This window comes from Protopterus annectens, chromosome 8.part1 (assembly GCF_019279795.1).
Source record: "Protopterus annectens isolate FY-2018-M chromosome 8.part1, PAN1.0, whole genome shotgun sequence".
Taxonomy (NCBI): Eukaryota; Metazoa; Chordata; order Ceratodontiformes; family Protopteridae; genus Protopterus; species Protopterus annectens.
The window spans coordinates 266,006,251-266,018,419 of record NC_056742.1 but is presented as its reverse complement, the minus strand read 5'-3'; the positions used below and the strand labels follow the sequence as shown (position 1 = coordinate 266,018,419).

Genomic DNA, 12,169 nt, shown 5'->3' with positions numbered 1-12,169 from the left:
ATCACAGTTTAAAATTGCAGTGTCTTAATATGTTATCCATTGTGAGTAGATAGGCTTTACTAAGCATAAATTCCAGCATTGCATTGCCCACTGAGTGGTCATCCATGATTAAGTTTTATTTTAATTCCTAGCTTCACTTTATATGCTCAGGAAAATACCATAGTGCAAGCCAACTTAACAAAACAAAATGCAAACAACTGCAATGCACTTAGTGACTGTTAATAATTTATAACATAAAAACCCTGAGTAGCAACTGCTTAATTCACTTCTAGAAACCAGGCAAGCGATCACACCCTACCCCAACCCTAAAACATATTTTAAGTGTCATTACTACCAAACGCAGTCACTGTGCATTCAGCAGTATACTGCTTATTAAGAGTTAAATGACTTAGTTCTAAAACTGTTATTTTTTTCATTTCCTTCTTTGTAAACTGATGCCATTTTAAAACAACCTCTACAACAGAGATATCATAAACTTTCTTATTCTGCTGTTTAGTTCCTGTTTTCTGAATATTGTCTTTAAGCAGGGAAGCTTGTGTCCCATGTTTCAAATACCATCATCCTCAAAATGAGAAGTCTTGAAGTAAACAAGAAGTTATTGTATAGTGTATGGATATTTTCTCTTTTTTTTCTGCACCATCTTAAGATAGGGTCTGTATTACAAGATGGAAACTTCAGGTAATTGAATACCTAAAGCTCGATCTGTAAATATCGAAACCTAATAACAGCGAACAGCCACTTCACACATGGAAAGAATTTGCTTGGCCGTATAAAAAAAAAAACTTTTAAACCTAAATCAAGTGGGAGGGCTTTGCCCCCCCCCCACCCCCCCTAACTATACCAACTCTTTGATTTCTCTACATTGGAGAAAAGGGAAAATTCTGCATAATGGCTAAGCAAATTTTTTTCCCTGATGAAAAATTTGTGGAAGTGACCGTTCGTGGTTTTCAGCTTTCGATATTTATAGATCAAGCTTTAGGTATTCGACTATCTGAAGTTTCAATCTTGTAATATAGACCCCCTTAATATAATGCCATGTTGAAGAAAAAAGTGGAAACATAAAGCATGTTAGCTTGAGTCTGCATCGTTACAGATTCAAACAGTGATAAAAGAGAGGAAGGGGAAAGAAAAAGACAAGTACTGGTAATTACAACAAAGACTGTTAGTTATATTGGGATTTACTCATGTCTGGCCATAGAACTTTTGTTATTCAGGCTTCACTATTGTGACCAGAGTTGGCTAGGAGTGAGTAAATCCACCATAATTGATGTTCTTGCCTTTTATCATTGCCATGATAGTAGTAATAATAATAAGTATAGATTGTCCCAACTGTTAGAATTAACAAGCAGTACAATGTGGCTGTAGAGTTGTTTACAAAGATCAGGTAGCCTGGAGTTACCATCTCAGCATTTGTAAATGTAAGCATTGAAAACTGGATGCTGTGTACGCATGTCACATCATAGAAGTGAATCCAACTGCAAGTTGCCATTTTGTAACCTCTCCACCCCCTTTTAGTAAAACTAATAGCTTGTGATTATTTTTATGACTGCTCTTTTCATAGAGTTCAGTTAATTAGAAACAGATGTTGATGGGTTCAGGTTCAACAGTGGGATGCGGCCACCTAATAACAGTATATTGGGTTTGAAGACCTCTTGTAAAATTTGGTTGGACCACTTTGGTGGTACAGACTGTGTAGTGAAATTTAGTAGTAGTAGAGACATATTGGTAGTTTGGGAAAGAAGGAGCTCCTTGTCTCATTTTCTTGAGTGATGCATTTTATGTTGATGTGCTGGTAGGAAAGTATATTTATGGAATGAAAAAAGAAGTGTCTGAGTGTAAAGGTAAGGAGGACTATAAATGCAGGAAGGCAGATTAGTGCTGGAAGATGGAGGAAAGGGAGGTGCACATCACTAGTATTTTGTAAGATCAGAAATTTAGTAAAGAGTGTAGGCTCCAAGTGCAGTTTCATTTCACCAAAAAATCTGGTTAATCACTGTGAAGAAATTGGACACGGTCATTTGTGCAAGCCTGTCTGGCTGAAGTTTTGTATATAATTTCAAATTGACCTCCGTATTGTATGCCAGCATGATTAGCTATGGTATTGTAAATAAGATCTTACAATGTTGATTATTGATCTGCTTGTACAGAATGTTTTAAAGATTTGAATGGTGTCCTTTTACATTTCTAACTGCACGTTTGTGAAGAAAGATTCTAAAGACAAACTATCACAGATTCAGCTGATTTGCAGATGAAGTCATCGGAGTGTTGACAGTTGCTGTGTGTTACTGTCAGAAGCTGAAAGATGGGAAGGAACTTTAATAAACAGATGTTGGTTGATTTTTCAAAATATGAAATGAAAAGTAGAGCGGGAACAGTTGTGACAGGCTAGTGTATAAAAGAGCTTGCTGAAGGCAGTTGAAGTCACTTACAGTTGTCATTTGCCAGTTAATAACCATTTGTGAGTTGTTCACAGATGTACTCTGCAGTGGATACCCAAAAGAACTGTAAGCTTGCCTTTGCTCTATTATTATAATTTAGTTTAGATCATGGGCAGTGTGATTGTAACTAATCAGTTAGATCATTTAGAGTTTTTCTGAATGTTGGATTTCTATCCTACAGTATTGATGTCATTTCCTGGTGATTGACGTCTGTTTGTTTATTGGAAAGCACTGTTGTATATTTTTAGTCATTGTGTTCATTATTAAATATTTTTATTAACTTGCATTGTGGCTTATCAGTCGGTGTTTTTTATAGTGATTTGAGAGTGCTTACACTTGCTTTGATAACTCCTAGGGCCACTCTGAAAGCCTGGCTGCTTACGTCATTTGCTACTATTTGTTTTAATATTTAATTTTCATAATTGGACACTCCTTTAAAACGGTGTGAAGATACTCTGATTGGTGGCAGCATTACTGTATTGTTTTATTTATTTATTTATTTTACATTTGTTCACCGAGAATGTCTGAGTAAGTCGAAGCCCATTTTCAGCAGAGACCCGGGGAGAAAAGCTCCAGTAAATAGATATAACAGTTTGTCATTATTAACCGGTATTATACAGATGGAATAAGGAACCCCTAATTACCACATAGGTGGTAATCCATTAAACACGGAAGAAGTTACCAGGGACCTGGGGACCCAAGTTGACAGTAACCTCTCTTTTGACACTCACATTGCCAAAGTGGTTAGGAAGACCTTCTACATTGCCCACCTGATCATGAAGGGATTCACATCCAGATCAGGAGAGGTCATTGTACCCCTGTACTCTTCACTTATCAGACCAATGATTGAGTACAACGCCCCATTCGGAATGTACCTTACCCGACACCTGCAGCAGTTGGAAAGACCCCAAAAGTTCCTCACCAAAAGGATAAAGGGGCTCAAACATATGTCATACGATGCCCGACTGAAGAAACTCCAGCTCTATTCAGTCGCATACCGTCTGCTCAGAGGTGATCTGTGCCTGACATACAAGGCCATGTCCAACCCGGAATTAATAGACATGCTCCACCTCAAAAAATCCAAATCCACCAGAGCCACGAGAGCAAGAGACTTAAACCTCAACACGGATATAAATAGGACATGCTGGAGGGACAGATTCATCACCCAGAGACTCCCTACACTATGGAACAGAATCCCAGTCCATGTGAGGCAGAGCCCCTCACTGACTCTGTTCAAGAGAAATCTTGACGAGTGGATGGGAGATCGTAGGTTTACCCCAGGAATCATCTCTGTATCACTGCTGGACAGAGGCACAGCAAACTAATGGGTATAGTATTCTCATCCTAAGGGGTGGTGAAAGCCACACACACTCTGGCTAGGCTTATAAATGCCCTAGGGCAGATAGCCTAGAATGAACCTATGAACCTAAATCAGTTAGCAGGCTACAGGAGAATTTTGAGAATGTACAGATTACATTTTGTCATAAATACTAGTATAATACATAGAATTATGTAATGGAGAAAACAGGTAGATAAGTCAGAGTACTTTTTGAAAGTAGTAGTTAGAATAGAAGAGCTACATAAGAGTTGAATGTTAAATTTTGCAATTAAACAATCAGGAAGGAATAAAAGTTACAGAGAGAGGGGGGGGAAAGCTATTGATTAGTGGAGAGAGAGAGTTTTCAGGGTGGATTTGAGCATTGGCAGATCCATTTCCTGTTAAAATATTCTTTTAGAGTTAGTTTAAACTGTTTGGGATATGTGTGTGTTCGAATTTCGAAGGGAAGTTAATAGCCATTTGTGAGTTGTTCACAGATGTACTGTGGGGGAAGGGACACAGCTGGAGATTTGTGTCAGGCTTTCCCAGAAGTGTTTGTAGGTGTGAGATTTAATTTATTTAAGTGCGAGTCTGTCTGAGTCCCAAACTGGGACACATTGTTCTAAAGTGTATAATAAGGAGTTGCATCAGGGGTGGACAGAAGTATACAGTCCAGTCCCATGATTACAGAGCGCGTTTCTGTTGTGCTCTTAGGGGAAAATTGTGGAATATCACTCTTGTTTGACAGTCTCACATTGAAGCCAGTAGTGAGGATTAAAACTCCTTAGTTACTGACCCAGGATAGTAGGGAGACATCACATTATTGATAATTCGGTGGGATATTTTCTAGACGTCACATTATTTGGTGGGGGGTATAGTGGGATGTTAACTGTACATCACAATCACCATGAGTTGCTGCATGGAGAGATGTTCTCCTTATCCCTGCTGTGTTGCAATCCTGGTGTGAGTTGCAGTGTGAGTACTTCAGGAGAAAGCATGATGACTTTTAATAATAAAGTGAACAATTTTGTGACTGACATTGTGTGAAACTGGAAGTGATAGGGAACCAGGTTTTGCTAGGGCATTTAAATTCATGTTACACAAAGGGTTAATAGAGAAGCTGAAGTGACTGAGTATAAGTTATAAAGTTTTTGAAATGTGTGGATAAGTCTTTTGATGTCAAGACACTAAGGGTGGTTATGAAATGGAGTATCATCAAGGGAAGAGAGTTAATGGCTGCCATTTGTGGGATCTGCATTTTGCTCAGTTTATGTCCATGCCTTTACATTTGATAGAAGGCAAGGTAAACCTGTTTGTGGGTGACAGCATGCTGGGGCTGTTGGGGAAGACAGGTGATCAGTCTGAGTCTGGGTTTGAGGGGACCAGAGGTTTGTTGTGGTAGATGATAGAATTTATTGAAGAAAAATATAGGGTGCTTCATCAAGAGAACAGTAATTCTTGTGTGAAGTATGAGCATTTTTATATGCACTACAAAAGTTGATGTGTAGTTATTTGATGATGATAAGGTATGTTGTTAGGTAACTAAGGGCTGATCCAAAGGTTTAAATCAAGTTGTACAGTAGACGACTTTAAAAATAAAAGGTTGAAATACAATAGCCTAAGGGGAACTTGAGAGGAACAGACCCGATAATACTACATTTGCACTTCTAGTTATTAGTATGTAGTTTTTATGACGGATAAGTAAATAAAGTCTTTTGTACGAAGTACTTGAGATACCACAGCTGGAGTGTTTTGTGCAGTTTTGGAATCCATATAGAGAGGGATATTTGGCTGCTGCAGAGTGATGATGTGAGTTGGAAGGTAGGAACCATGAAGAGAGGCTAAACAAATGTGGGCTCATTTTTAGATGAATGTGTGAAGGGGTATACGGTGCTTCAAGTAGTAAAGGTACATGTAATGGTGATGGTTTAAGAAGGGGACTACAAGTAAAGGTGCATGTAATGGAGATGGTTTAAGAAGCGACTACAAGTAAAGGTGCATGTAATGCAGATGGTTTATGAAGAAACAACAAGAAGTTGGGGAGGGGACTTTTCATATTGAAGACTAACATTGACCTGAATGTCATGAAGAGTTTCTTCACAAAAAGCATGGTGGAATATTGGAATAAGCTTCTTGAATAGATAGTACCATATAATATCACCAGCTCTTCAGAGAGGTGCGAGACAGGTGGAATTATTGAAGGGGTCACGGTTTGTGTTGAGGGGCAGCAGTTCTGAACTGGCAAAGCAGTGCAGCAAATGTACAAATATGAACACTGAACACACAATGATATATTCTTATGTAATGTCTGTTGTATATTATATATATTCTTTTAGCAAAGTACCAAACAGAAAGTATGAAAACAAAGAAGAAAGACTTCAAGAAGAACCCAGAGTGAGAAAGAAACCAGGTCCAAAAAAGGGCTGGAAAAAAAAAGTTAAATTAGAGCGGTATGACACATTTTATTACTTTCTGTCTCAGTCATTACTTAGTTTCCAAAGCTTATTACTGATATATTAATATTGGCAAATCATACCATTTATCAGGGCATTTGTGGTGGTGATTCATTTTTTTTTCACTTCATTTTTTTCTGTGTTGTTTTTTCCCCCTGTCTTCCTGCCATTCACCAACTCTCTCCCTATCAAACTAAATCCTGTTCATTCCCTAGCGGTGGGGAGTCCCCAGATCTGATAATTTGAGAGCCATCCAGAGGGGCTGTCATTCAGGCATCTGAAAGTTTGTGTTGTCACTGGTATGCCAGCATTGAGCACATTTGTGTAAGTTCCCTAACCTAGCCCTTTGGTGGGGGCAAGCTACAGGTATCACTGCAGAGAACTGGAGTGCCCACCTCCTGTAAGTGAATAGTGCATACTTCTGTGCACTTGCTTATGAGATCTATTACAGACAGTGGCTTGGTGAGTTGAAAACATGCTCCAGCACACCCACTGCAATTCCACCCGTCTTCCGAGAGGGTTGTGGCTATCTGTGTGTCCTGACCACTCCCAACCCGCTTTATCACTAAGCCATAGTAAAATAAGGAAAAAAACTCTATCAAAAGTTTGAACTTTCAGGTTAAAGTACACTATGGCTTAGTCGAGCCTTGTTCTGCTAATTCATATTTTTAGAAAGATAAATCTCTTACTCTCTTTGCTGTTGCTTTTCCCCAAGTTTCTAAGTTGTTGCCAAAAAATAAAAATGCACATTCCATAGTAGAAACATTAGACCCTTAGCTTCGGGTCTTTCTTTCCTGAAGGATGTTTGCAACAGTAAAGAAAAGTCAGCCATTCAGTAAAGCAGACATTTGTTTCACTGTTATGATTTATTTGAATCATGTTGCATTTTCCTTTGTATTTTCTCTGTGCTAAGCCTGAAATATGCCCTTGTGGGCAGTGGTCTATCCAACTAAGTAAATCTGAATTTGTGAATAAATAGGTTTCTATTAACTAGTGTCTGTTGTTCATATGTGTTGATCCTTTTTCCATAGTCTAAAGTGGTCTCCTTTCCATGAGTAGCAACATTATTATGCTGAAGTTTCTGTACTGCTGTATGGCACTTTCCCATTATAAAGTTCTTTTTTCCCCCAACACTGTCTTCATTTTTTCTGCTTTCATTGAAACCAAGTCTGTCTTTATTGCAAAAAGTTTTGTTTGTCATTTGACTTGCTTTTTGGTAATTAAGTATTATGAAATATGCTTATTTTTTCCTTAATGTAAAGGAATAATTGCTGCCTTTGTTAAAGTTTTTCATGTATTTCTTTTTTGATATAGTCTACATTTGTAAGCTTCTTGTTCAAAGTGCACGTTTCAACATTTAAAAAATGAAACTTGTTTAGCAAGAAAAAAACATCATATTCCAAAGCAGTTACATCTTTAATTCATTGGCATCTGTCGTATTAAATGAACTGTTTAGTGAGTCTCACTGTCTACACTTATTCTGTGGGCTGCCTTGTCTCATTCAGGCCAACAGGACTTGAAAGGCAGGCCACAAGCAGTGGTTTTGCCTCAGTGTAGTTTAAATGCAGTACTGAGTTTGCAGTAATCTTTGCCATGGTTAAACCGTTTAAGTGTGAGAAAATGGTCTTAACTGCATAAATAAGGCAAAGGCTGATTTACTTGTTCATTTCAAATGATTTTTCTCACCTTTAATGTTTTTTTAAATTCACCTGCCAGCAGTTGGGAATGCAATTTCTCATTAATTGACTTCTGGGAGGTGTTAATGCTTTAAAGCATTTTTGCATGTGGGTTTTGGCCCTCCTATGTTCCTCTGATATCATGGGCTGTGGCCCATCCGCCAATTCTATTTATATATTAAAGGAAAAGTCCACCTTCTCCTACAGTTTAACTCCAATCTTGGGTTGCTTTTCTCCCTACAATAAGATTCCAGTAATGTGTAGGTACCTGAAACCTGCTTGTACTTTATAAAACTTACAATGTGAGAGTGTTCAATCTCGCCGTTTGTTCTTGCACACGGGTTCGGAGGCTCCGAGTCGGCCGCAATGCAAAGCTCTGCATCTCAGAGAAGCTCGAGACCAGACTATATCCCACAATCCTCCCTGCCATTACTCAGATTTAGTTTGCCGCTGCAACAGATCGGATCGAGGAGAGCTCGGACCAGAGAGAATTTGCAAATTTTTTTGCTTTTTTCAGATAAGCTCCCTCCAATAAGGGCGTCAACCCTCAAACAACAGGTTCTTCTTCTACTACAGAGCAGGAAAGCCCCGGCCAAACTGGTGTTGAAAGTTTTGGGACTAATGGCAGCGTCCCTAATCGCAGTTCCTATGGGAAGATTACACATAAGGATCCTCCAATGGCTGCTTTTCGCGCAGTGGTCGTTCAGCAATTACCCCTAGTGCACGAGATTCTGATAACAGACTCTTGCAGACGAGACCTCTCATGGTGGGTGTACAGTTAGGATCTCACTATGGGTCGTCCGTTTGTTCTACCCAGTCCGACGGCCACTATAACCACGGACGCTTCTCTGATAGGGTGGGAGGGGTCTATTTCAGGGAAGAACAGTCCAAGGGGAATGGTCCAACATGGAGTACAGCCTGCACATAAATGTTCTGGAGCTGAGGGAGGTGTTCCTGGCGTTGCAATACTTCCAAGCCCTCTTACCTCTAGGAACAGTGGCAGTTCAGACGGACAACATGTCTGTGGTCTGGTACATAAACAAGCAAGGGGGGAACCAGGTCTTACCCGTTATGCAGAGAGGCCATGAGAATTTTGGCAATGGGCAGAGTCCACGGGTCGCTTTCTGATAGCAACGCACATCCCAGGGTCATACAACGTCATTGCGGACAGGTTGAGCAGAGCCATCCTGTTACCTCACGAGTGGTCCCTCAATCCACAGATGGCGGAAAAGATCTTCCGCAGATGGGGCCAGCCTTGCTGCGATCTATTTGCTTCCCCGTTGAATGCAAAATGCAGAAGCTACTTTGCCCTTCTACCCCCTCCAGGGGATGTCCCCAGGGACGCACTGATACATGATTGGCCCCTGGGTCTCCTATATGCATTTCCACCTACCCCCCTGATTCCCAGATTTCTACAGAAAGCCAGGAACCTGGAAAGGACAATAATACTCATAGCTCCATTCTGGCCTCAGCAGATATGGTTCCCCTTTCTTCGAGCCCATCAAACAGAGGAACCGTGGATTCTGGACACAGTACCAGATCTACTGACCCATTCGTCGGGCGTTCCTCACCCATCTCTTCAATCCCTCAAACTAGCAGCTTGGTTGCTCCGCTTCCCTGCCTAGCTAGGTCTGATCTACTTTCTCCGGCAGTTCAACACATTCTGGTTGCCTCTCATAAAGCTTCCACTACAAAACTCTACAGGAGTAAATGGAAACGCTTTGTATACTGGGCGTCTAGCCAACACTTAGACCCCCTGGTAGCTCCTTTACATAAAGTATTGGAATTTTTATCTATCCTCTTTCACGAAGGAGCCTCTACTTCCACACTAAGAGTACAGTTGGCGGCCATATCGAACTTCCATATTGGTGAGGACGGTTCTCCCATTATGTCTCACAGACTTTGTAAGGCTTTTATGAAAGGAACCTTCCATCTTCGGCCGCCTGTCAGGAAGCCTTTCTTTCCATGGAGTTTAAATTTGTTACTGTCACAACTCATGTTGCCACCCTTCGAACCTGCTTCGTCCTGCCTCCTAAAGTTCTTATCGTGGAAGACACTTTTTCTCGTAGCTGTTACTTTAGCTCGAAGAGTATCAGAGCTGCAAGCATTATCGGTCAGACCACCTTACTTGATTTTCCACCCAGATAGTCTCTTTGCGTACAAATCCATCTTTCCTTCCAAAGGTATGTTCCGTCACAAATATTAACCAATCCATAGAACTCCCTACCTTCTTCAAGAACCATACTAACAAGTTGGAGTATATGCTGCACAAGTTGGATGTTCACAGGCAGTTAAGATTTTATTTGGATAGGACTAAAAGTTACAGGAAGACAGATGAGCTCTTTGTCGCGTTTGCACAGAATAAAAAGGGCATGGCAATTACAAAACATACATTATCTAAATGGCTTGCTGATTGTATAGCCTTTGTATACTCTAAGTCGAATCAGTCCTTTCCTACCAAACCTAAGGCCCATTCTACCAGATCCGTTTCCACTTCCTTGGCTCATGCAGCTCGTTTGCCTTTGGACACGATGTGTGCAGCAGCCACGTGGTCTAAGCCGCATACTTTCATCACTCATTATAGAGTTGATAAAGCCTCCAAAGACAGAACATCTTTTGGTTCCACTGTGCTTAGGAACGTTCTTCCATGAGTCACTCGGGGTGACGGAGCTAGGGACGCTACCCGTGTGTAAGAACAAACGGCGAGATTGAACACTCTCACATAAAGTAGTTATGTCCTTACCATAACGTTCCATGTGGAGTGTTCATCTCGCCTTTGTTCTTACATCCCCCCCCCCACGTGTTTTGGAAGAACGGGTAGGACTAGACTCAGATTGAAATGTCTTAACCCCTTTCGGGGTGTATGGTCCTGTGTCTCATGGGGTATATGCTACTACCCTTAGTTATTTTGCTATGGTGAGAGAGTGTCTCTGGATGTCTGAGAGAGTGTGTAGTTCTTGCACCTGAGGTATTGGTTTATCGGTCTGGTTTGTTTGCAAACTAGATCTGAGTAATGGCAGGGAGGATTGTGGGATATAGTCTGGTCTTAAGCTTCTCTGAGATGCAGAGCTTTGCGATGCGGCCGACTCGGAGCCGAGGATCGGCTCCGAACCCGTGTGCAAGAACAAAGACGAGATGAACACTCCACATGGAACGTTATGGTAAGGACATAACTTCTTTTTTCATCACTTTGGTATCAAAGGAGGAAAAGGCTGCACACATTTTTAAAGCTTAACTTCTCACATAAGTTGCAGTGGAATTTGTCTACACCTGCATGACATGCCACAGGCACAGAGAGATTTGTAGTCTGAGCTTAGGCTTCTGTAAAAAGGCAGAGGGATGTGAAACTTTTTCCCATTGTCTTTATTGCAGAAAAGAATAGAACTTAGCACTGATTCTCAGCTGCTTTTATGCCTTTCATAGCAAAACAGAGCAATTAGGTCAATCAGTGGTTCTAAGGCAGTTGTCACCTCTTCTGACAAATTGACATAGGCAACGTTACAGTATTGAAATGATATTTTTAAAAATAAAATGTGTTCTTTATACTACTTTACATTTTAAGATGACTTGAATGCAGTATCAAAGATGTCTGTGACATTTAGAGAAAAGTCAGAAAATGTTTTTTTCTTGTAATTCTTGTAAAGTATCAACACAGTTGCCAAAGTGTAGGGGGAGGGCACTGTCAATTTATCTTGGACTACAAAATGATACTTTGAACAAAAGCCTGCAATTTAGCAACTGTTTTGGTTGCAGCTGTATAAATCTAGTATACTATAAAACAAACCCTGAGACACTCACAAATGAGGGCCATTCAAGAAATAAAAGAAGCAGTCCTGTTACAGACAGTATATAAGATGACAGTGACAGACACTAATCCCGTCATATGTCAATGGCATGGGAATACTCCACTTCCTTATGTCTAGCATGACTTGTATAAAACAGACTTGAAATGGATTATGAGAAAGAGACTTAAAGAAAAATAAGATCATGTTTATATGTCAAGCCCCATTGACAGAGAATATGCAGAAAACAAATTAATTTTTTATAAGAAGCAGTCAGAGTAATTTTGAGATGTTAAAATAACTCAGAAAACAGAGAGAGAGAACACAAAAAATTTTTTTTTTAGTTCTAAGGCAGAGTTTACCTTTAATAAATTGCAGGTTGCTGTACCTAACTGAAATACTGCAATTTCAGAATTTTATGCATCTCCCAAACACACACTCACTTGCAGATGCAACTGTTCATTTCCAGAGGTTGCAGATTTGTACTAAAGAGTTCCCGCAG

At 40.2% G+C, this 12,169-nt stretch overlaps 1 protein-coding gene across 5 annotated transcripts in view; it reads left to right on the top strand.

Moving 5' to 3' along the window:
* ZNF276 (zinc finger protein 276) overlaps nt 1–12,169 on the top strand; it is a 476,210-nt gene that overhangs the window by 357,393 nt on the left and 106,648 nt on the right. For 3 of the 5 annotated variants that reach the window (XM_044081859.1, XM_044081858.1, XM_044081857.1), the window contains exon 7: nt 6,093–6,206. The exons of the other annotated variants lie outside the window; for them this stretch is intronic. In XM_044081859.1, the coding sequence (XP_043937794.1) occupies nt 6,093–6,206 (114 nt within the window). The remainder of the gene's footprint in view (nt 1–6,092; nt 6,207–12,169) is intronic. 5 annotated transcript variants of the gene reach the window in all.